General features: G+C 33.1%; 2 protein-coding genes and 1 non-coding gene across 3 annotated transcripts; 2 read left to right on the top strand and 1 right to left on the bottom strand.

Moving 5' to 3' along the window:
• Window positions 1–9144: 9144 nt before the first annotated feature.
• LOC120081965 (tRNA 2'-phosphotransferase 1) lies at window positions 9145–13423 on the top strand. Its single transcript, XM_039037188.1, has 9 exons — window positions 9145–9365; window positions 9506–9619; window positions 10592–10739; window positions 11100–11189; window positions 11546–11600; window positions 11758–11880; window positions 12645–12701; window positions 12819–12957; window positions 13045–13423. The coding sequence occupies exons 1-8, from the start codon at window positions 9196–9198 to the stop codon at window positions 12941–12943; spliced, it is 882 nt and encodes a 293-aa protein (XP_038893116.1). The 5' UTR covers window positions 9145–9195; the 3' UTR covers window positions 12944–12957; window positions 13045–13423.
• Window positions 13424–15577: 2154 nt separating this feature from the next.
• LOC120071505 lies at window positions 15578–18703 on the top strand. Its single transcript, XM_039023829.1, has 7 exons — window positions 15578–15839; window positions 15927–16049; window positions 16429–16646; window positions 17130–17273; window positions 17499–17716; window positions 18017–18275; window positions 18390–18703. Exons 1-7 carry the CDS (start codon window positions 15764–15766, stop codon window positions 18516–18518), a joined length of 1167 nt encoding a protein of 388 aa, XP_038879757.1. The 5' UTR covers window positions 15578–15763; the 3' UTR covers window positions 18519–18703.
• A 756-nt stretch (window positions 18704–19459) lies between these two features.
• LOC120070439 lies at window positions 19460–19579 on the bottom strand. Its single transcript, XR_005479935.1, has one exon. It is a non-coding gene; the product is annotated as a U5 spliceosomal RNA (small nuclear RNA).
• Window positions 19580–19860: the final 281 nt, after the last annotated feature.

Here is a 19860-nt window from a genome sequence, read left to right as displayed (position 1 = left end):
CCATCCCTCATTAGTATAAATAGAGGTGCAAATGGAGTGGAGAGGTCCTTTTTGGAGTGAAAATTTGTGTTTGGTAAAAACTTCCGGCGAGTTGTTCGAGGGAAAGAGAGGAAAGAAAAGAGAGTTCCAAAAATAGAGAGTAAATTCCGTAAAGTTTCCGGTGGACATCCATCAAGTGACGAAAATCCGACTACCCACAAAAGATTACAGATTCGACGAAGAAGATCCGCTCACGAGCTTCCGATCGACGGTGACCACAGTTGCAGTAGATTCTGGAATTCCATATTGATGGCGAACCCATCGACGTCCAAAGGGTAGCTTTCCAAGCTATTGAAAGTTGGTCTTGTGAAGAAGAAGAAAGCACAGAAGAAAGAAGAAAAAAAAGAAAGGAGAAAGAAAATAAGTTGGGTTCCCTTTCTTATTTTTCATTATTTTATCTAGTACTATTTATTTCATTCTTTCTTTTAAAAAGTCACAACAGAAAGAGAAAGTACAGTATATAAAAACAAATCTATTTGAATTTATTCTTAATTCATGACTAAAATTTGATTTAATTTTTATTTTATCGTGGCCGTTCAGAGTTTGAATTTTATAGTAAAAGATTCTCCAAAAATGAAAAATAAAAGAAGATAGAAGTTGGGGGAAAATGTGGAAAAGAAAATTTAGAATTAATTCGTGATTAGAAATTTGATTCAATTTTTATTTTACTGTAGATCGATATAGCTTAAATCGTGGACGGTACACGATCGATGTAGCTTAAATCGTGGACGGTACACGATCGATGTAGCTTAAATCGTGGACGGTACACGATCGATATAGCTTAAATCGTGGACGGTACACGATCGATATAGCTTAAATCGTGGACGGACGGTACACGATCGATATAGGCTTAAATCGTGGACGGGCGGTACACGATCGATATAGGCTTAAATCGTGGACGGGTACACGATCGATATAGGCTTAAATCGTGGACGGGTACACGATCGATATAGGCTTAAATCGTGGACGGGTACACGATCGATATAGCCTTAAATCGTGGCCGGGTACACGATAGATTTAGCCGGGTACACAATTTCACAACCTTATTTTTGTTAATAAATATTAAAATAATATTATTTTAAAAAAAAAATTCTAAAAAATCACCAAGAAGGAGAAAGCTCTCTACTTTTTTTAATTAATTATTATTTTTAAATGTGGAGTTTTGAATAAAATGATTATTTGATCTTAAAGTGGGAACTCTTAATTTGGTTTTAGTCTAATTTGGAAATGTTGATTTTAATTTGAAAGGGCATTAGCAAGACAAATTTGGGTTTTCAATATGTTTTAAATGTGGGTTTATGCTCTGATTCCAAATCTCTTTTAAATTGATATAAGGCCTAAATTTTCAAGTCCAATTTCCAATACAATGAGATTTCAATTTGTGGATTCTAATTTGAAAATTCAATTAGACTTTGCTTAAGTTTTAACTTAATTTGAATGGGAGTTTTCTGCGTAAGATTTTATTATAACTGTGACCTAATGCTAAATTAGTTTTCAAATTGGTTTTATTTTGGATATCCAAATGAAATAAATTTGTCCTCAATTTAGATTTTCTAAATAAAATCTTTATCTCAAGAATTGATTAATGAATTCAAAATAAAATTTAGAACCTTATTGGACAATTCGCCCCTACTGGGAATTGGTCATAAGGTTGAAAGGAATGCCCTATTTGATCTTTTCCTCTCCCATCGAGTTCATCCGCAATTAGCCAAAATTTATTTTATGTCATTGAATTTTTTAGTTCATCTTTAAAAATTAGATTTCTGAAATAAGAACCCTCCGTTTTTTCACAATCAAACTTTGACAATGAAATTTGAAATAAGTTGTCACCTTTAAAAATTAGATTTATGAAACAAGAATACTCTCTCTTTTTTTCCCTTTTTTTTTTTTTCAAAGTTGAACTTTGACAATGACATTTGAAGTAAAATAAGTTGTCACCTTTAAAATTGGATTTTTGAAATAAGAACCATCTAATTTTTCAAAATTGAATTTTGACAATGAAATTTGAAATAAAATAAGTTATCACCTTTTAAAATTGGATTTCTGAAATAAGAACTCTCCATTTTTTTCAAAATTGAACTTCACAATGAAATTTGAAATAAAATAAGTTGTCACTTTTAACAATTGGATTTTTGAAATAAGAATCCTACAGTTTTTCAAAATTGAACTTCAACAATGAATTTTGAAATAAAATAAGTTGTCACTTTTTTAATATTAGATTGCTGAAATAAAAACCCTCTCTCTCTATATATATTTTTGGAGTTTCGACAATGAAGTTTGAAATAAAATATATTGCCAACTTTCTAAAACGAATTTCTAAAATAAGAACTCTTCATTTTTATACAAGTACATCTTTAAATTCTAAAATAAAAGTTGTTTTTAAATGAATTTCTAAATTTTTCTTTTTTTTTGGACTCCATCGAAGTTCCAGAGATACATGAAAATCTCCATAACTAATTTATTTTAAACGAATATTTGTTTTAGGGTATTTAGTAGTGTTCTTTTTTGGGATAATCATCCTAGAAATACATGAAATTTTCCTTAAAATTCGATGGTAGAATATTAGGGGTGGGTTACCTATTGATCAAATGAACAACCATTTAGGAAGCGAGACTCCAAAATTGAACGAGTAAATGAGAGTGAGCCAATAAAGCTAACCCCACCTCAACAATGTGATGATTCTTTCACTCAATGCGACCATTTTGTTGTGGAGTACAAGGACATGAAACATGGTGTAAAATATCTATAGATGTTAAAGAGCTAAGATTTCGAAATTCACCACCCTAGTCAGTTTGTATGTTCTTGTTTTGGTATTGAATTGAGTTTCAACCATTGCTTTGAAGTGATAAAAGTAAGAAATAACTTGATCTTTAGATTTAGGTAAGTAAAACCAAGTATAACGTGTATGTTCATCAACAAATATAAGAAAATTGCGAACTTCAATAACTGAAATATGTGGGGAAGGACTCCAAACATCTGAATGAACTAAGTGAAAGGGGTAGTAGTTTTAATAGGAATAAGAGGAAATGGCAAATGATGACGCTTAGCCATTTGACATGAGCAACAAAACTTAGAGTAGATATTTGGAATGGAAACATTACATAGACTCAAAACTTTCTGTAAGATAGACACAACAGGGTGGCCTAAGTGAAGATGCCACAATGAGGAGGAAGACTTGGTTGAGAATAGAAGGGCAGCAACTCGAAGGGAGAGACTGAAGAGCTGGATTGAGAAGAAGTTCAGAAAGGTAGTTTGTACAACCCATCTTAAAGCGTTCCCTGAAGATGAACCCTCTTGGATTGGAGATCCTTCACAAGAAACAATGTACCATGAAACTCAGCAAAAGCTTGATTATCACGACACAGTTTAGCAATACCAATAAGTTTGTTTGAAATGGTTGGAGTATGTAACACATTATGTAGAACAAGAGGTTTAACGGAACTAGTAAGAGAAGTAGAGCCAGTATGTAGGATAGGAAGCTGCATACCATTGCCAAACGTTACTTGCTCACTGCCATAATAAGAAGTTGGATTGCATAAAATAGAGGAATTAAGAGACATGTCATGTGTAGCCCCAATATTCATAAACCAACTTTCAGCTGGATAAGAAAGCTTAATAGGATCGAGGGAGGCAACATCAGAAACAGAGGATGCATTAGAGGGGAAATTGGTTTGAGGGGAACCCATGCTTAAATGAGCTCGGGGAATGGGATATTGAAAAGCTACTTTAGGAATCTAGTAACACACATGAGTAAATGTCCATGTTTATTGTAGAATATTTGGCATTGAACCTTTTGATAAAGATTGTTAGATGACCAACAAGAGGGGAGAGGATTGAATCGAGGCTTGCCTAAAACGCCAGGGAGTATTACTTGGTAAGGAAGAATTTAGAAAGGACTTTAGGAAAGGAAAATTGGGAGGAAAAGAAGATTGAGACTTCTTATTAGTTTGTTGAATGGAAAGACTAGCAAGATGAGCTTGAGCCAAGTTGAGTTGTTCAAGATGTGCCTCATAGGCCAATAACAAGCTTTGAACATCCTCAATAGAAGGAACATCAGCCTGATTCTGAATTGAGGTAACAAAGACATTATACTCGACTCTCAAGCCATCTAAAATATAACATGAATAATCTCTATAAGAAATAGGTTCTCCAATAGCAGCAAACTGATCAACAATTTCTTTAATCTGAGGTTTGTGCTCTAAAGTCTCGTGTCCTGTAGTTTGTAAACAACTTTGTAAGAACATTTGTGATGTATAATATATACGATATTTACCTCACTTCTTGACTTTGCACATTTAGATGTTTTTTATTTTACCACAAACCAATAAACTTAATATCCATGGTTCTTAAACATGTACATAGTGATGTACAAGTGGATCATGTCTTAAGTGACAACCAAAAGAGTTTGTAATATATGGATATAGGAGGGAAACCTTATCTTGGTAACACTACGGACGTGGCCCGCTTTGTGGAATTGTTACAAGTGTTGTGACTTGTCACAGATGGTCTGATCCTGATCATTCGTGTAGTGAACATGCAATCGGGGGCGTTTTATAGAAAGAGTTTGTATAAGACCTGACCTCGAAGTGGTAATGTCTTGTCATATAACTCCGTTCATGACTGAGACTTCACTTCACTAAGATGGCCGTAGTAACATGACCTCAATCTTGAGTGAGTTGGGAACTCTTGCCATTGAGGGCGATCCTTTGATTTGCATGAGTGCGAGTGGTTAGAGCGCCGACCCAAACCTACCACTTTGGGGATTCGTCTGATTTGGGAGCTGGGAACTCAGCTTCACAAGATGAAGTTCACTCCTTCCCCAAAGCAGGGGTAAGTAGATAGATTGCTCTCTTAAGGGTTGATTCCAGGGTTTGAACAATGTGGCGCCACATATCTTTTCATGGTCTGAGAGGTGTTCACACATAGTAAGACTATGTTGTATTGTTCATTAGAGGGATCGATGGTACTTAAGGAGGAAGATGTAATTACAGGGGTAAAACGGAAAATTGGCCTGCTGTAATTATGAGCATCTGTGAAGGGTCATCGTACTGATGATCTATGGCAAGAAGAGTTCAACTGTCGGTCTTTAGTGGAATGCCTGGTAGTTAACGGATGGTGGATATCGTTACTAAAGAGTTTAGTCAGCTATTCATATATTGTTGGAGATTCGAGCCATAGGTCCATAAGGTCCCTTTGGTAGCTTGGATACAAGTTGAGAGTCAGTTTTTGGGGTCAGTTTGAAATATTCAAATTGACAAGTGGGAGTTCAATTATATAGGATATAATTAACTTTATGTATGAGATACATTAATTTGGAGGAAATTGGATATAAATATGATTTATATCTAGTGGAGGAAAATACTATAATTAATATATGATATTAATTTATATGTTATGAATATGATGAGATCACATTCATTGGATGGTTAAAAGGGAAATGGGACGGCGTCCACTTTGAGACGCATAAATAGCTCATGGTGTGTTAAGCATGAGATGCGCGGATATTATGTTAAAGAGTGTGTCATCGCTTAGAAAATCAGTGCTTATACGATAGTATCTGCACGATTGCTTACCTATACGATATTGCTAAGCGATCGTTTACTGATTACACCCTCGCGCACTATTTACTGAATGATCGTTTACCTTTTCCTAAGTGATCGTTTAGCTCTCGATATTTACTAAACGATCGTAGACGATCGTTTAGTTTTTTCTACACGACCGTTTAGACGATCGCTTACTCTTTTCCTACATGATCGTTTAGATGATCGCTTACCTTTTTCCTACACGATCGTATACTTCACCTAAACGATCAAGCATCTTATGTATACGATAGACGAGCTCATCTCCCACTTGCTTGATCGTTGTATACAATTTCTCTTCCTCCTCTTCTCTACCAAATCCGAACAAAGTCCACACTTTGGATTCTCACTCTAAGAATACTTAGGGCTCTGAGTGGTGGTGTCATCTTCGTTTCCTTCTATTCGTGTGGAGATTATTCAAGGTAGATGATTTAGTTTTAGATTCGCTGTGAAGAAGAAGTCTTCAACTGGTATGATCTCTCGATCTCTTTAGCATTATGAATGCATATTAGTATGTTTGAATGTATATGTGGTAATTCTGTCACAATCAATTGGAAAGATTTTCTTCTGCTCATAGGTACTCTTGAATAAGAGTTCCTTCACGGGTAACTAGGGGGAGGCAATTGGGAATAAACTAGAGGTTGAGGATAAGTTTGGGAGCTGGGAAACTGATGTTGGAAGAATTGTGGTCGACAGAGTGACACATTCAAGGGTCTAGCAGTATAGATAGAAGTAACCATCAGTGTTTGAAGAGGAGTAGAAGGTGTGGGTGGGATAGTTTCGCTCACCTGTGGTTGAGAAAATGAAGAGGAAGATTCTTCAGATACCATTATCAATTGATTGATTAAGAAGAAGAAATAAAAAGAAGGCTTCACTCTGATACCATAAAGATTATAAGGAAGAAATAGGAAGTTGAGAAACAGAATCAACATTCTCTATATATTGAATGAGAACAGTATCAACATGTATAAAGAGGAAGATGAATACACGTGTAAAGCCCATATTGGAAAACCAATAACAGACTAAATAATAGAAGAATTGGAGGAATAAACCATCTTATATGTAATGAGAAATGACACTCTATTAGATAACAACTAAAATAATATATATGGTTTATTGGATTATATTGAATATGAAATATGATTGCGGTAAAATGATTCGACAAATATAAATCTCAAGAAAAGTGTGTCAACCTATAACTATGTTACTAAGCCTATGTTTGTAAGTACTTTGGCATGACCAATATCATTTTTTTTCTTTTCTTTTTGAAAGACCAAGACTACTTTTGTCATTGTCAAAATTACTTCACTTTAAAATAATTATGTTTAGCAAATAAACAAAGTTAGTTTTAGAAAAATAAAAATCATTTAATGAGATTTTAAGAGTATAAAAAAATTGATGATTTTGGAATTTGATTGACTAGAAATCAGTAACATATTATAATAAATATTAACTTTTTCAAACAAAAGTTTAAATCATGATTTTTCCCCAATTTTTCACAATTTTACACCATTTTTTTATAATATCAATAATTAGTAATTTAAAACCACTTTCAGTCGTCTATGAAAATCATATCATACCAACTACATGAGATCATATACTTCAAAATCACTTTTAATAATTCAAAATCGCTTTTCCTTCATTTTCTATATCTATAGACATGTTATTAAGAGGAGTTAAAAATTAATATAATGAAGGGGTGTGACATCAGAATAAAATTGATATTATTAAAAAATTTAAAGACAAAGAGGGGAGTTAAAAAATTTCTTCTCATGGCCCCTTCTAATATATATAGTAGAGATTTTTTTTTTTTTTTTTCTGAAAGAAAATTATTATCCGAAAGTAATAAATATATAGATTAAATTTATCACATAAACTAAAAAAATATATAATATTTTCGGTGGAATAAATATTTTTACTATAAAGAAAAATATAGAAAAAAATGATAAACCTTATGTGATGATTTTTTTCACAATAAAACCTTGAAAATAAACACCTAATGATTAAAAACAACTGTATATAAAAATTAAATGAATCTTGCCTACTCAATTAGTAAAAATAAAATCTTTGATTTGTAAAATCTTAAAAAAAGAAATCCCTAGAGATTAAAGAAATGGACACAAAATACACAAACAAAAAAGCAATGTTCCAACTTCCAATACAAACAAATGTGAATTTCTTTTAGATAAAAAAATGTGTACATCAAAATAAAGCGAACTTATAAAATTATCGATTGTATTTTAAAATGACCTAAGAAACAAATCTAGATACATCTTGATGACAAATAATACTAAAAAAATAGACGACATACCTTATTTATAATACATTTGTCATTATCAATCTTAAAAAAAAAAAACTTAGAATTAAAAACAAATGTATATCAAAATAAAATAAAACCGTTATAAAATGTAATAAATGTATATCAACTAAATCTCTCTCCATTTTAATTTACATAAATAAACATTAAAGAGAAGAGAAACAATACTAAGAAAAAAAAAAAAACAAAAAAACAAACAAAATACCTTATTTAATATCTTTAAAAAAATTCTTTTTAAAGATTCTTTAACAGATTTAGACAAAAATATCTAAATTAGAAAAAATCTTATAAAAAATCTGCATTTTAATTTGCATGATCAAGGTGAATAGTTCATCATTTACTTCTTAAAAAGAAAAAATGCCATTCTTTCCTTTCTCACACCTTTACTTATTTTCACACGTTGGTTAACTATTTTTATTTTGAATCTAAATAAATTGATCGTAAAACGAAAACTTGAAAAACAATATAAAATATAAACAAACCTCTAGTTGTTACATATCATGCAACTCTATAAACAAATTTCTAGTCATTGTATGTCCTGAAACTCTTCTTAATTTCTCTTAACTTTTGATTATCTCTTATCCATAATTAATTTTTTTAAAAAATGAAATAAAATATAGATCTCATATATATAGACGAGATATCTTCCTTGATGATATTTTTTTCTCTATCAAATGTGTAGAGATTGGTTTGTGAATTGCCCTACTTGAATTAGAGTAGAGGGTATCATTCTCAAGAGACACTTGAGTCGATTGATTTGAGAATTGCCCTTAAATAATACGAGTTGAGGACAAAATAGAAATATTGTTTAAAACGGAGGGCAAAATGGGAAGTTAAAATTTCTCCCGATTTTACTCCATCTATTAGAGTATAGATATAGAATATAGATTAATTACCCTGTTTTTACTAATATCAATATTTTATTAATATCGCCAATAAGAGCGTAGCTCAATTGGCATAATATTTATACTATCGACATCAAGGTTTGAGATTCAATTTCTCCATCCCACACTTTAATTACAATGCCTTTTAAAAAATATATATATTTTTTATTAATATACATATCAAATTTTAATCGTTGCTGTACCGAATTTAAACTTTGAAATTGGCCCCACCAAGTGCGTTGATTGATAACCGTTCGATGTTGTAACTGCAACGTGTACGTTTGATATTATCTCTACCATGGCAAAATCTTACTCCGCAATTGCATGCGATTCCTAAAGCTTTCGTCTTCAACCTTTTTCCCTTCAGGCCTTCACGATGTGGGCTTCTGTTGTTACCAACTGCGGCATCAAAATTCTGCGCTGCCGCCCCCTTTTGCTTCCACGTGTCCTCATCAATCCAATTCCCCTGCCCGTCTCTCCTTCTCTATTCGCCATGGATAGGATCAATACCTCCTCCTCTTCTTCTTTTGCCCATTCCAGTAGAAGGTTAATTATGCTCCTTCATCATCTTCATGGTTTTCTCTGCTCTGTTTTTCATACTTTAGAAACTGGAATTCTAATGTGTGTTTGTTGAAATTCTACCGGTGGTTATTGATTCTGTTCTTTGTTCTGATTATTTCGATCAGTGGTGGAAGAGGAAGAGGCTTGGATTTGAGGAATGATAGAGAAAGAACGAGGGGGCGTGGCGGAGGAGGCGGCGGTTCTGGTAAAGACAAAATTGACGCTCTTGGTAGACTCTTGTAAGAATATTTCCTCTATTGGTATCTTGTTTAAGCTGTTAATTGTCTCGGATTACTTGTCAAACTTATTGCTTACTAAGCTTATGGAAGGTTGTGTGGACGGTTGTGTATATTTATATATATATATATATATGTAAATTTTGAGTAATGTTGTTTATCTATGGTGAAACAAAGTACATCTACAATTAGTGATTCATGAGGTTGAAGCTTAATGCTAGATGATATAGTATTAAATTTAAGCTTAAGCTTGTAGGTCAATTAGTGATTTACATGGTATCGAAACAGGTGGTGTGATTTACATGGTATCTAAGTAGGTGGTATCTGGGAGGTACTATATTCAAACTTCTTCAATGTTATTTTCTTTGCAATTGATATTGATTTCCAGTAATTGGGTCTTCTACATATTTCAAGGCTACAAGTAAGGGGAGTGTTGGATGATATAGTATTAAATTTACCTTCTACTCATCATCTTAAGCTTTTGGGTCAATTGGTAATTCAACTCTTAATTACATAGAATTTTGATAATTTATTCTCTTTTCTCTTCACCACTTGTTGGCTATGATCATTTTTTGGGGAAACATATGAAAGTACACAGGATAGGAAGATCAAACTTTAAAATGGTAACCTTAAATCAAATGTACTTAATCTATTATGCACGTATAAGCTTGAGAAATTTTCGAAGGGAGTAGAATATAGTCTCATCATCTTAATGTTGTATTCCCTTTTGGTAGTACTACCACTTGACACTATAACTTTATAATTTGGGGTGGTTTATTTACAATTTTGAGCTAAGTTGTTGTGAGGGTTCCTATATATTACTGTTTATGATTGGCTGGTGAAGAATGAATAAGCCGAAGTAGATGTTTGAGAGGAATTCAAAAGTTATGCATAATGCATGTAAGATCTGATTTTAACTGCAGCGTGATAAGGTTTATTTTTTATCGAATGATATTTGATCATAATGAACTTCAGGACACGTATCTTGCGCCATATGGCTGCCGAGTTAAACTTGAATATGAGGAGTGATGGATATGTCAAGGTTCAGGATTTGCTAAAGTTGAATTTGAAAACATTTGCTAATACCCCACTGAGATCGCACACAATTGATGACATAAGGGAGGTTGGTCGAATAGTTTTCTTCTTTACTTGCTTTAGCATCAATCTAATTTGTAGAATCAAACTTATATGTAACATAGGTTTTCCATTGCTCAACAATGCTGTTGAATGTGATTCATCTATTTATCTTGATCCCTTACCTCTAGAGTATTATTTATCTGCTAAGCTCAATTAAAACTTCACCATACATCTGCTTGACACTGCAGTTTTGATTCATTTATCCATGCTTATTTTTTGTTTTTGCCCCTCTCAATTAGTTCCACTAATGTATTTTCTTTTCCCCCTGACAACTTGTTAATTGGCAGTTTGTTTTTATTTCTGCAAGCATCTAGCATTGACAAATAGTTTTTCTTTTCAATGTCAGGCTGTTAGGAAGGATAATAAGCAGCGTTTCAGCCTCCTGGAAGAGAATGGAGAACTCTTGATTCGAGCAAACCAAGGCCATACAGTCGCGGTTATTTTCTTTCTTTATAAACCATCGAATATGTTAGGTTAAAGGCTTTTTAGAAAATGTTGGGGGACTGTCAATCGAGCTGATTGATTGGAAAATTATTGATTGCTTCACGTTAGGTTAAATGCATTTGATGCTTTTTGATATTGACTTACCTATGGAATGAAAAATCCATTTCACCTTGTTTGATATTGTTTGTGTATTTTGTTGCAATCTATCAGCCTTGTAAGATAGGTAAATTGTTTCACTATATAGGATTGTTTATGTAAGACTTTCCCACCTCTTGTAAGATTGTGATAATGGAATCAAATTGGCTATTTCGTCTACACCATCATCAAAGGAAAAAACTTCCTCTGCAGGTGGTTGAAACTGAAAGCTTATTAAAACCAATTCTTTCGGCTGAGGAGGTCCCAGGTATTATGATTCAATGCCCTTAAATTTTCTACTTTTTTCCATATGTTATCCTTTCCTCCTTGATGTGCATGATGATGTGAGTATTGATACATTTTAAACTTCGACTTTTGTTATTCAATCATTCACTCTCTTTATTTTCTCCCACTCTACGTGACAGTATGTGTACATGGTACTTACAAGAAGAATTTGGAATCAATTCTGGAATCTGGTTTGAAACGCATGAAAAGATTGCATGTTCACTTCTCATGTGGTTTGCCAACAGATGGGGAGGTTATCAGTGGTAAGTTAAGAAAATCTAATTGTTACATTTACCTGAAGAATTTATCCAATAAAATCATGATGTCACTTTGATTGGCAATTAGTGGCTTCTGCAATTGCACATCTTCACCCATTTATCTCTTTGCAAATAGAAAATGAGGGCGAAGTGTAGGGTTTGCATCTAAGTTTCTTCAAAAGCAAATGAAATAACTTAAGTCTGGGTATTGCTATTGATGTTAAAATTTTCAAGAGTAAAAGGAAAAGGATCCATGAAATAGATGTTCTCGACCATTTTCATATATCCATGATTATATAAGATAAAAGTAAAGGATACTGACATGAATATGAGGCCATCAGGTCGTTTTACTTGCATTAGGAGGAAGAAGCTTGGATCTAAGAAGGGAAAATGGGATGTTGTGGGCAAAGGAAAGTAGTTAATTGGGGTAGTTAGGGTCATCTTTTAGTCATCGTTTGTTAATATTATCGTATCAAAGTTAGCAAACTAGTTTGAAGTTGGTTTGTTAGATGTCGAGAGCTGGGCATGATTCTGAAAAACTTACATATACAAGAAGGGGAGAGGGAAAGAGTTTAGTTAGTTTTAGTAAGTTGAAGATGGAAATAGTTTCTAGCCTTTGGAGAGATAAACCTCTTGAACTTCTATGAGATTTAATTACTTCAACACTATGTTACTTCCCAATGCATATCAGATACTTAGTCATACAGTGAACCAAAATTGGGGAGATGAAGCTAAGTTTCTTTTTCTTATTATTTTTTAATTTCTGACAGGCATGAGACGCGATGTCAACATTTTAATCTTTCTCGATGTCAAAAAAGCGCTAGATGGTACTCTTGAACACTCTTTTCTTTTCATTTATATAATTAAGGTATAACAATAAGTGAATGAAACGTGATGATCACTCATCAGTGATATCTGTTTTTGCTAAAAACATTATATTTCAGATGGAATGAAGCTTTACATTTCAGACAACAAGGTCATTCTGACTGAAGGTTTCGATGGGGTGGTGGCAGTAAAATACTTCCAAAAAATTGAGTCATGGCCAAATCGACAACCTATTCCTTTTTGAGCCTGGATCAGATGGTACATGATTGATCATTTCTTGAAAAGATGAGTTATGTCTTAATCTAAATAAGGCTATTAAAACATTCAATGTTTGATTTGAACCAGATTGTCCTGTGCTAACTTAAATAGTTTAATGACACAAGTTTCCTTTGAATTTGGAGCTTGGGAAATTTTTGCATTGAGCTTGGCTGCAAACAGTACCGTCCGTTGTATGAACTTCTTGGTGAATCATTTATGAAGGTTTGGCAACAAGTACAAATTTCTTGGTGAAGTAATGTAAGTCATTTTAATGTCACAAGTTCACTGATGATGATGATGCTTTGCCTCATTGGAGATTGTCTCAGTCAGTCATGGGTATTGCTAACGATTCTTATGTATACAAACATACACACAGGACTTGTTTTGTTTGTATATTAACTCATTTTTTTTTATATGTTTTGTCATTTTGATGGTGGTGGAAAATTTTAGTTTCTATACTTTCTGATATCCTTAATAGCCATGAGAATATACCCTCGATTAAGATGTCTGAGGTATGAATTTCTACTCTTTAAACTAGGAAAAAAAGGTTCGACTTTGAATTTACATTCTGGTAAACATTCTCACAGTATTGTCAAATTTTGACCTAGAATATTACTCGTGTGAATATGAATATTGAAAATAAAAGTTCAAAATTATTTAGAACGAGGAAATACTTTGTTTTATTAATTAAATTTTCTTTATGAACTTTGGTTTATATAAATTTTTTTTAAATTCCCTTGAACATTCTACTCCATGTTAGGCATATATGCTTGATAAAAGTTTGGTGGTTCAAATTTTTAATTTCAAATGTTATTGAACTAAAAAATATATATTTGTTGATATGTTTATCTACATTTTCATAACATTGAGATTTCAACATTTTTATTAGGACAATATATGTATATATTCTTTTTTGAGCACAATAAATATGAGGTATAAGAATTGGAACTCCAACGAAGGTGAATGTTGATGATGTTTAAAATGTTGAGTCTAGTTTGGATGGAAACTTTTGGAAAGTTATTAAAGCAACAAAAATATTAATAAATAAAAGACCAATGAATAATCATTTTACATTAGTTAAATCAGATAAAATATCCGGTAAATATCAATTTATTCTCCTGAATTTTAAAAGTTTTATCAATTTAAACCTTAAATTAATAATTGTATCAATTTAAACTTTAAATAGTTTAGGATATGTATCAATTTTAACCCTAAATTAATAATTATATCAATTTAAACCCTACACTTAGAATTTTCATAAATATATCAATTTAAACATTAAACTTTCATATGTGTATTCAAATAAAACATAATAAGGGTTTAAATTGATACAATTATGAAAATTCAAGATTTAAATTGATACATTTATAAAAGTTCAGGTTTAAATTGATACAATTGTTAGTTTGGGATTTAAATTGATATAATCTTCAAAGTTCTAAATTTGTATGATTTTAAGTTTACAGGTATAAATTGATATTTGTCTAAATATTCTTATATAATTGTTTGTTTTTTATGTTACATAAATTTTTTTACAATGAAAATGTATTTTGCTGGTTTTTTTTAATAATGTTATTTAATATATATTAACAAAAATAGGGTAGGGTTGAAAAGATTGACAAAAATAGGTTTTTTAATCGTGTACCTGATACATGATTAGCTCTAAATTGTGTACTCGGTACACGAGTGCCTGTTGATCTGGCATGCGCAGACTGCCAACGTGGTAGTTATGCAACGTTTACTGAGGTAAATCGTGTACCGGGTACACGACTTCCTTCTCCATTAAACCGCTACGACTCTTCTTCCTCCATCTGAAACGTTCTTCCTCTGTCCAAACATCATCCAAAAACCTCCACTTTGCCTTATTTTCTCTTGTTGCTGCCATCGTGAGTCGATCTACCGAAACATTTTCTTTGACTGAGGTAAAGTTTTTTCTTTAATTTTTCTCAATATATGTATTTGTTTATAAAAATGAGGATCAAGTTCGAAAATGTAGAGTTTATGGGTCCATGATTTAAATGTATAATCTTCATATATATATATATATATATATATAACATTTTGTTTGCATTTGGGCTGAACTTAATGTGTAGTTTATGGATCCATGATTTATTTTTGGGTATATGTTAACTTAAAAATTAGATTTTGTTGGACTATTTTTTTGGATGATTATGTTGGCCTATTTGTTGGGCTATTTTTTTTATGATTAATTTGTTGGTTGAACCTAGAAATATATGTATGTGTTTATAAAAATGAAGATTGTTTCATATATATATTATTTTGTTTGCATTTGAGTTGAATTAAATGTATGATTCATGGATATACTATTTTGTTTTTATTTAGACTGATTTAAATCTATAGTTTATGGATCTTAGATTTGGGTTGGAGGTTACGGACATGTCGGCGTAAACTCATGGGATGTTCGAAATCACCAAATTTCAAGAGGAATACTCATGTTTGTTTTCAGAATTGACACAGACCTGTTTTTGTCAATAATTTAAAAAAACACTATTTTTTAACTTCATCCGAAAATGCTTTTCAACAAATATACATATGTATATAATGAAAATGTGATTATATAATATGGATGGAAAATGGATGCTGGACTATATTTAAATAAAACCTTGATTTAATTTCTAGGCGACTCAAGTAATATAGAGAAAAAGGAAAGAAAATTTTTTATTCGTTGTGTTTTCTTTTTCAGATCGAAAAAAAGTAGCTCCGCCGATAGTGGAGCATTAAGGTGGAGTGAGCTACCCAGATCACCACCGGCCACCGCCTACAGAACGGCGTCTATGGCGGAGGAAGCATGAGATTTTGCAGCGAACGGCGTTGTTTCCTCTTCTTCCTTCCCCTCGTCTTCTTCCTTCCTCATCTCCTCTCCGGTCAGTTTCACCCCTCTGATTCTCTCATATCACTTCGAGTTTTTTCCGTTTCTTGTTTATCCATCTAACGTTCAATCATTGATTCAGTTTTAGAATTGCATCATGACCTAACCTCGCAAGGTCAGCCCAACAAACGTAGCAAGAAATTCGATCATTTAATTCTTGGCCCTGCCGCCGGCCAAGGCCACCCCGATCGATTGCAATGCTCAGGTTCTTATTTCTCGCTCTTATCTTGCTTTCACGCCCTAATGTTGACTTAATTGCCTTAAATTTGAGTTGTTTCAGTTCTGATTTATTCTCTTTCGATGCAACTGTTAGTTAGTTGAAATACAACTCGTTTGCGAAAGATTTTTCTTTAGAATTTGATATCGTATTCTAATTTCAGGGTAATTTTGTTACTCAATTTCTGTGTGCGTTGTAGTTGTCTTTGTAATGTGCTTCCTCTCCTTGCATTTTTGGATCTCTATAATTTGTGTGTTGATGTGGTGTGGACGTATACTAACACACAAGTACCGTTGTTAAACCCTAGATGTTAGCTATATGGCTGCCTCAAACCCTTCTTGCTTAGATCTGCACTTCAATTTTGCAGGCACCAAAGCGCTCAACAACACCCATTTGCCTGCTACTTCTAATTCGGCCGATACTGGGAACAACATTCACTTTGTAACTGTCTTTACCATTTACAATGCGTCGCAGGATTCCAAAGTGATTGGCAGATCAACTGACATTGTAAAAGTTGGGGATGCTTCATACAGTAAAGTGGAGAGGTCGATGGCTGTTTTGAATGTCTTCATCAACTTCATTCAGGTACTAACATGCTGATTTTTCAATCAAATATTGTTGGGTCCCTAGTTGGAAGTTAGAGAGATTGATATTATGGGTTAGAACTATGGAAGGAGGTATTGTTTCACCTTCGGTTTTTGGCACAAGTGAGTAGTTCTTTGGTGTGTAACTCAGTTGTATGGAGTATTTTGTTTGAGAGGAATATGACAGGTTTTAGTGGTGATGGGCGTCTTTGGGGGTGATTTGATCTTTAGCTAGGCTAAAAGAATCAGACCTTTGTTTAAAAGAGTTTGAAAATAGTCCTCTAGCTTTTATTCTTTTCGACTGGAGGCTTTTCTTGCATCGACAATATTGATATTCATATAAGCTCCTGTGTTAAGCTTATCTTCTTTTGGCCCATGTAAGCATATACTCACTTACAATTCAACCCTTTGCTTCCTATCGTAATGTTTCTAATTGCAGATGGACTACGCAGTCTTTCATCTAAACATGTCTAACCAATTGCAGGTTTCAATGCCCCAGAGTAATGTAATGATTTTAACTGATCCAGCTTCAGATCTACCAGTACGTAGACAGAGAGTAACTGTGTATCCGATACAGGGTGAATATTCACGAGACACATTGATGCTTCAAAGAATCAGGTCTTACATTGTAAGAGCACATCTCATTAACATATAGGTAGAATATTTCTACTGGAGTTATGAAGACTTTTCCTCGAGAATAATTAGTATTTATAGTAATATTTGGAAAAGCATGTAATACAAAGGCATGACTCTACATTATATCTCAAACATTAACTTGCTATTTTTTTGTTGATGACTGTGAAAGAACATATTTTTGGGAATACTTCCTGAAGTTGGTTATGCAATGATGCAGAGCTTTCTAGATACAAGACTTGAGGAGCAACGACGGGGTCCAAGACACATCAATCATTACTTCTTCACAGACTCAGATATGGCAGTGGTTGGTGATTTAGGAGAAATTTTTCATAAGCATCCGAAGTTTCATTTGGCTCTCACTTTTAGAAATAACAAAGCACAGCCTCTGAATTCAGGGTTTATAGCTGTGAGAGGTACTGAAGATGGAATTCAAAGGTATATGTCCTAATTTATCTGCCCTAATTTTTTGCATGGACTTCTTAAGCCTTTATTTTATGTAATGGTGCTTAGCAATTCGGATGATTCAAATGGAGAGTCAAGGGAGAGGGGGTGTTTCAGAAATGTTATATAATTTTCATCAATAAATTTTAAGGGTTGGGTTAGTACGCCTTAGCTTTACCATTAATCCTTATTTGTTTCTATTGATGAAGCTGTTTATGGATTTTCTACTAAAAGGTTGGTCTTGTTTGAGCTGTCATGTTCTGCAGTGATCTTTAAACATACGTGATTATGCAGGGCAAAGGCTTTTCTCCAAGAAGTACTGAAAATATACAGTTCAAAATTCATGAAAGCATCACGAATGCTTGGAGATCAATTAGCTCTTGCATGGGTTGTAAGGTCAAATCCTTCATTTGATGCAAGGAAATTTAGTAAAGCAGAAACATTTGTAGAAGAAATCAATGGTGCTTCAGTACTTTTCTTACCATGCGCCTTGTACAATTGGACACCACCAGAGGGTGCAGGTCAATTCCATGGCATGCCCTTGAATGTTAAGGTATCATATTACTGGAGAAATTAACAGTCTGTAAGGTTTTATACATCTAGTTTGAACTGGGATGGAATTTTCAATCTTGGCTCAAATGTTCACAATTCTCTTCCTGAAATGCAGGTTGTTCATTTCAAAGGATCAAGGAAACGCCTAATGCTTGAATCTTGGAACTTCTTTCGATCCTCTTCAAGCATCTCAGACATGTTGTGCCTTATTTTAAGTAGTGGACGGACAAAGTATGATTTCTAAACTGAGTTTTTAGAACTGTATTTTATGCAGAAAACAAGAGCCACAGTTGTTTTCTTTCTTTTTTTAGCCTCAAATCCATTTGAGGGATATCTCCTTCCTGCGACCACTTCTTACATTGTTCAAAAGCTTTGTATATTGTACCTTTTTTTATTTTATATATTAAAAAAACTTCCATTCTTTTTTCACAAGGTCATATTTAAAGTGAAGTTAAATGGTACGGTGGAAGTCGATCCCCCAACTGATTTGTGTTTTCTCCTTGGAAAAATATGTAAAACAGATAACCATAGATCTTTATACTTACATTTAACTTCATAAAATTCATTGCAGTACATGGAGGAAAGACTTTCTTTCCATGTACTCTGGTGTTTATAAATAGCAAGTGGAATATTTTTTACCAATAAAAAAGGAACCAGAAAAAAAATTGAACAAGATTAAAAAATATATATAATAGGAGTGTATATAGGTTGTATTGGAGAGAATTTTTAGACCAACTCGGTCTCCTCAGATTAGGTTGGATTATTTATCTTTTTCTTTTTTTATTAATTTAAAATACTTAAATTTAAGGTTGAGTCAATCCAGATTTTTAAAAGTATAATCCCAATCCAAAATCCAACGGAAAAAAACATTAAAAAAACGAAAATTAAAAACATATTTGGTTGTTAATTTAAATCTTTCTGGGAGCAGCACATTTTCAAAATTTCACCTTTTTAGCCCATTAAATTATGTAAATTCAATTCAAGACATCTGTAACTACTGGGTCTATTCTTTCTCATAATTGGCTCAAAACTAATTTTCACTACGATCCTTCGCCATCGTGACAATCAACATAAGTACCAAAATTGTATAATTTATTTCAACAAATAAATAATAACTTGGATTAGGGACATCACTAAAATTATTTAGACAACAGCCAGATAAGAATATTGTACTGAATTGCAGGATTTCCTCCAAAAAGGAGGAAACCCTTCCAAAAATAGGCGTATGCCGCTGATTGCGGCGAGCACACGGTATTCTTTAGTAAAAGGCGAAAGAATAGTTCGCTCTGTGCTCACCGCACGGCTGCGTGAAGAAAGAAGCTGTATGTTCTCCCCCTTTTATATTCACCTCTAGCCCCAGCCTTTTCAAAATTGTCGATGTGGGATTTCTCATAAACTCAAATTTACTACTCTGTTCGCGTCTCTATGATACTGAACGCGTTCCAGCTTCCTTGGTCGTCGATGCATTTGACACCACCCAACATCTGACGGTTGAGATCAAATTCCAAAAATATAATGGAACCTTACAACCCGTTTATTTTAAAATATAGCCAAAAAAAATCAATTTGTACTCCATTTTTATTGGT

This window comes from Benincasa hispida, chromosome 1 (assembly GCF_009727055.1).
Source record: "Benincasa hispida cultivar B227 chromosome 1, ASM972705v1, whole genome shotgun sequence".
In the NCBI taxonomy this organism is placed as follows: Eukaryota; Viridiplantae; Streptophyta; class Magnoliopsida; order Cucurbitales; family Cucurbitaceae; genus Benincasa; species Benincasa hispida.
Note: the sequence above shows the minus strand (reverse complement) of the source record. Positions and strands in the feature narration are given on the sequence as shown.

Excerpts from the sequence above, each read along its gene's own strand:
- LOC120081965 (XM_039037188.1), top strand. The coding sequence starts at position 9,196 with ATGTGGGCTTCTGTTGTTACCAACTGCGGCATCAAAATTCTGCGCTGC. Across the intron at positions 9,620-10,591 it reads GACGCTCTTGGTAGACTCTT|GACACGTATCTTGCGCCATA; the intron begins GTAAGAATATTT and ends AATGAACTTCAG. Across the intron at positions 12,702-12,818 it reads TGTCAAAAAAGCGCTAGATG|ATGGAATGAAGCTTTACATT; the intron begins GTACTCTTGAAC and ends ATTATATTTCAG.
- LOC120071505 (XM_039023829.1), top strand. The coding sequence starts at position 15,764 with ATGAGATTTTGCAGCGAACGGCGTTGTTTCCTCTTCTTCCTTCCCCTC. Across the intron at positions 16,647-17,129 it reads TCTTCATCAACTTCATTCAG|GTTTCAATGCCCCAGAGTAA; the intron begins GTACTAACATGC and ends AACCAATTGCAG. Across the intron at positions 17,717-18,016 it reads ACTGAAGATGGAATTCAAAG|GGCAAAGGCTTTTCTCCAAG; the intron begins GTATATGTCCTA and ends GTGATTATGCAG.